Genomic DNA, 5,527 nt, shown 5'->3' with positions numbered 1-5,527 from the left:
TGTATTTTCAGTAAGTACCCCAGTGATTATGTTGCCAGAAATTATGGGACCACCCACTGAAAAACAGTGAATTAGATCACACTTGTTCCAGAACTTGCTAGGTAGGAGTTGGAAAAGTCCATCGATCATAGAGGATGTGCAGGACACAAAAATTGCCAGCCCTGCCTTTCGTGAGTCTAAGAAACCCAGGACAAGTGGTTCCCTGCATAGCTGATGGAGGGACCACAGCTGTACTCTGTAGGTGCTCAGCCTTTAGCACCCAGCACATATCATGCATTTTTTAAGCTTCATGACATACTTTCCATCTTTTCCCTTCACACATGCTTCCCATCACCGCTCATACTGGAAACTAGTTCCCTTGACCCCTTTCCAAGTATCTTACTACTTTTCTAGACTTCAAATCCTGATTTTCAGCATTCCCAAACAGTATCTTTCAACAATCACTTTTCCCAGTTCTGCAGTCTTTTCTGTATTTCAAAGGTAATTCTTCTCACCCCTGTGTACTTATTTCTTTCATTAGGTTTATAATATAGTTAGTTCTCTTACCACCCCCTCCTTATAAACTGAGTTATCCTACTGCAAGCACAGTCCTTGGCACAGAATTGCAATTAGCAAATAAATATACAGTCTTTTTTTTTTTTTTTTTTGCATGGGCGTAATTCACATTATTTCCTGGTATAAACTCTTCTATGTGGTGGCCACAGCTGGCGCCTGGGTTCTCTGCACAGAGACTCTTGTGTGGGTCTTCACCAGGTGGTCAGTGAATTCCTGGTAAGGAGACTTGGTGAACACGGTCTCTTTCCAGAGGTCGGGGGTGAGATAGCTGTAGGTCTTGGAGATGGCATCAAAGGTGGCCTTGGCAAAATTGCCCAGGGTGGCGGTACAGCCCCTGGCCGAGGTGTAGCAGTCATCGATACCGGCCATCATCAACAGCTTCTTGGGCACAGGCGCAGATATGATGCCAGTGCCCCTGGGGGCGGGGATAAGGCGCACCAGCACAGAGCCACAGCGGGCAGTCACCTTGCAAGGGACGGTGTGGGGCTTGCCAGTCTTGTTCCCCCAGTAGCCTCGCCGCACAGGGACGATGGAGAGCTTAGTCAGGATGATGGCACCGCGGATAGCGGTGGCTACCTCCTTGGAGCATTTAACGCCCAAACCGACATGTCCGTTGTAGTCCCCAATGGCCACAAACGCCTTGAATCTGGTCCGCTGCCCGGAGACAGTTATTAGAACCAGTGGTGTTTATAGACTCAGCTTTCATTTCTGAGACGAATTCCACCATTATTCTCTCCTCTTTTGCGTCCTTGACTTTAAATAGAACTCCATTCTCAGTAGGAATGTAGATTTGTAAGTGTCAGGAAATTATGTGTAAAAATGGCATCATAAGTACATACTATTTTATAACCTCATGCTATAAAAGACTAATTCACTGTTACCCTTCTCTGTCAAAAAAAAAATAGCCTTCGTAGTATGATTTTGAAGTATGAAATAAGGATAAATTCACAATGATTAAACATTTTAGTTGTGTCCATTTTTTTGTCTTCTAAACTATACTGAGATGACTATTCCTGTGGCGAAATTTGAAAATTCATCCAGAGATACTTTTATTGGATAATTTCCTAGGTGTTAATTGTTATCTTAAAAAGCCTGGCTTTTTTTTTTTTTAACAGCTTTTAAACCATATTTCCAAATTCCCTTCCAAAAAGGCTGTAGCAAATTGCCAGCAATGCAAGAGAATGACTATTTATGGTGTCTGTATTAGTTAGGGTTCTTCAGAGAAACAGAACCAATAAGATAAAAGAGGAGATTTATTATGAGGAATTGGCTCACATAATTATGAAGACTGAAATGTCCCACAAATTGCAATCTATAAACTAGAAATCCAGGGAAACTGGTGATGTAATTCAGTCTGAATCTAAGCCCTCAGACTAGGGATGCTGATGATTGTAAATCCCAGTCTGAGAGCAGGAGAGGATATGAAATATCCTAGCACAGACAAAAAGAAGATTGTTGCTTTTTCTTCCTTTCTGTTCTAGTCAGGTCCTCACCAGGTGGAATGATACCCACACTGGGGGAGGCAGTCTAGGAGTCCAGGCAAGTGTGAACCTCATCCAGAAGCAGCCTCACACACACACCCAGAAGTAGCATTTAACCAGATATCTGGACATCCCTGATCCAGTCACGTTGACATAATATTTGATATCACAAATCCACCCTTTGTCCACTTGGCACTCATGTGCATTTGCTTAAATCATACTTAATCTTCAAACAAAATCAATAGCAAGGTGGTAATTCCACTTACCATGATACAACTATCCTGCATACAACCCCAAAGTCAACACATTTTGTTACATGATAAGAAAATGAAAGAGAAGAGATATTTGACACACACGAACACAAGCATGTTGAGACAAAATGAGGAATGTTCATATCAATTACAGTCCTCATTTTTATAAATGCTCATATGGTTGTAGCTGATCTATACAACTACCTTCATTCACAGAAATACAAAAATATTTCAGCAAGTGGTAATTTTATTTTGGTGCAATGATGAGTCTATTCTATTTTTGACATTATTTAGTCTTAACAAATCACAAGTGACATTTATTGCATTTAAAATTATTTATATGCCTGTTTCTTAACTTTATAATTAATTTAATTTATAATGTAATTTCCATTGTCTGTCATTTCCTAAACTAGTATCACATCACACCACTTACTACTATATTTTTTACCCTTTTGGGCAGATAACCATATGTCTTTTCAACATTTTTTTGATTCATCTCACACAACTGTTCTTTCAGGTGAACTTTATGATTGTTCTGACACAATCCCCAAATTCTTGTTGGAATGGCCTTAAAAAAAATCACCTTAATTTAAAAATAGAGTCCATGCTAATAACATTACACTTTCTAATAAAAGCAAATAGTAATTGAAGAACATTTAATTTTGTGTTCTTGATTCCAAGTTGTGAACATTTAAAATCAGCTTAGCAACAAATTCTCAATTTTGTCAGTTCCTTTGCTATCATGATATCAAATAACTGTGTATGTGGATTTTGATATAAAGTATACATATTACTTTTATAGGTATTTAATCTTACTTAATTGTCACAAGTATTTAGGATGTTTCTTTTAAATACAAGTGGCTAATTTTGTTGTTTTGAAAACAATGAAGGGCCAAATCAAGTTATGAGGAAACTTTATCCTAGGAATATTTGAACATACATTCATAGATGAAAAATTCCATTATGTGAAGATGTCATTGTTATTTTGGTAAATTAATTTAGAAATGTATTGCAATAAGTACCCTTCAGGTACTTTTTTGACTTTCCAAAATTATTTTTTAAATTTGGGAGTAAATTAAGGAAATTAAATAGAAAATGAAGGATTATTTACCTAATCATTTTTAAATTATTAGTGAATAATTGTTAGATTAATCAGTGGAACCAAAGGAAGTAACTATACAAAGACATTTGTTAAGTGTTGAGATTTTCTTATGCCATAAACACACAATTGAGATGGGAATCTCAATTCTTTAGAGAGAAGCAATGGGATTAGGCAAAAATTATTACCAATTTAATGAGGCATCTTGTGCTACTACAATAAATAGGATTAAGCAAAAGTTGTTTTCTAACTTTTATTAAGCTAAGATACACATTAAAATATGTTAGTAAGAACATTATGAATTTCAAAACGAATAGGGAAGGTGCTCAGAATGAAATTAGGCTTTGAGGTGGCAAAAATTACATGATTTTTGTTTTTTCAGCTTCTAGGGAAGTACCAGGTTGAAGAATCCTAACCTCCTATTTCTTTATCTTTACTGCCCACTCCCTCTTTATTTTAAAGTCCCCTTAGGAAAGTAAAATCCCTTTAGTAAAGATCTTAAATATGTCAGTAAGTACATTCACTAAAATTTAGTGTTGGAAAAGTGTTTAACTATTTTGAAGAAGAGGCCCTTATATAATAGTCCTATTTAAGCTTCAATATAAATATTTTAATATATTTTTAATTTTTTATTTTTATATTCGCCATACAATTGCAACCCCCTTATTTTGACCCCAATCTTTCCTTTCCCCGCCCCCCCCCATAGTGTGTTCATAGTTGTTGATTTTGATTTTTTCTTTCTTATAGTTATTCTTTTTCCTGGTCCCTTATTTAGGTTTTCTAGATTCCTCCTATGAGTGAGACCATCCGGTATTTTTCTTTTTCTTTCTGGCTTATTTCGCTGAGCATGATCCCTTCCAGCGCTAACCATGTTGCTGCAAATTGCATGTGTTTATCTTTTTTGATTGCTGAGTAATATTCCATTGTGTATATGTACCACATCTTCTTGATCTAGTCATCTATTTTTGGGCATTTGGGTTATTTCCGAAGTTTACCTATTGCAAATAGTGCTGCTATAAACATAGAGGTGCAGGTGCTCTTTTGAATTAATGTTTCTGTGTCCTTTGGGTAAATTCCTAGGAGTGGAATTGCTGGATCATATGGAAGCTCTATCTTTAGTTGGTTGAGGAATCTCCACACAGCTTTCCATACTGGTTCAGTGTAAATATTACTTAAATATATCAAAAGTTGGGCCTTCCCTGGTGGCGCAGGTGGTTGAGCTCCGCACTGTGAAGCTGTCCGGAGGGTTCTATCCTGGCCAGCTGGCGAGGGTCTCACATGATGCGGCAGACCTCTTCTGTCATGCCTGCTGCTCACCTCAGCAGTGTATTTCGTCAGTCTGCCTATTCTGTTCCCCGCTCTGTCTCCAGTGAATCCTATCAACCTCCTGCGCATCCAGCCTATACCCCGGTTCTTGTTTTAAAATAAATAAATAAATCTTAAAAAAATGCATTTAAAAAAATAAATGTATCAAAAGTCATAAAGCAAAAGAAAACACAATGCATCTATATTAGAAATATCAGTGGTTATTTTATTTACCTAAGAGGGGAAATAGAGAGCAATAGATACAATTTGTGTAAACTACTCTAAAAATTTCAGGCTTTATCTTAAAATAAGTAATTTTATCACTTCATAGTATAAAATATCTTTATGCAAGAAAAATATAATAAGACCAGCAGAAAATATTGGGAAAATATTTACAATATGAAGAGAGACTAAAGCATAAAAATAGGTTACTTACACATTTGGTCATCTTAATCTTAACCCAGAGATTCTTAATGGTCTCCCAAAGGAAGCATGATTTAGAGTTTGGATTCAATAGCCTAACCAGTTTGCCAGGAAAATAGTCCAAATTTCCCCCTTAGGGGCATTCCTGAGCATCCCAAAATATCAATAAACAAAGCAAATGGAAATAGATAAAGACCAACACCCTAGTAGAAAATCTATAATACAACATGGAAAAACAAGTCACAGTATATAGTTGTCCTATAAGTATTATGAAAACATCCCCACTTTACACTTAAAAAAGTCTTTATAAATTATATACCATGTTTTATCTATCAGTTGTGTGCTCCTAGTGCAACTACATATTAGTAAAACCTGCCACAGTAGCATCTTAGCAGAAAGTGTCAAAACTTTCA

At 36.6% G+C, this 5,527-nt stretch overlaps 1 protein-coding gene across 1 annotated transcript; it reads right to left on the bottom strand.

Annotated features, from left to right (window-relative positions):
* Positions 1 to 454: 454 nt before the first annotated feature.
* LOC311173713 (small ribosomal subunit protein uS5-like) lies at positions 455 to 5,139 on the bottom strand (the record flags this gene model as incomplete). Its single annotated transcript, XM_084237800.1, has 2 exons — positions 455 to 1,209; positions 5,128 to 5,139. 2 exons carry the CDS (start codon positions 5,137 to 5,139, stop codon positions 688 to 690), a joined length of 534 nt encoding a protein of 177 aa, XP_084093926.1. The 3' UTR covers positions 455 to 687.
* Between the last annotated feature and the right edge of the window lie 388 nt (positions 5,140 to 5,527).

Source organism: Talpa europaea, assembly GCF_964194135.1.
Source record: "Talpa europaea genome assembly, chromosome: 7".
NCBI classification, from domain to species: domain Eukaryota; kingdom Metazoa; phylum Chordata; class Mammalia; order Eulipotyphla; family Talpidae; genus Talpa; species Talpa europaea.
Note: the sequence above shows the minus strand (reverse complement) of the source record. Positions and strands in the feature narration are given on the sequence as shown.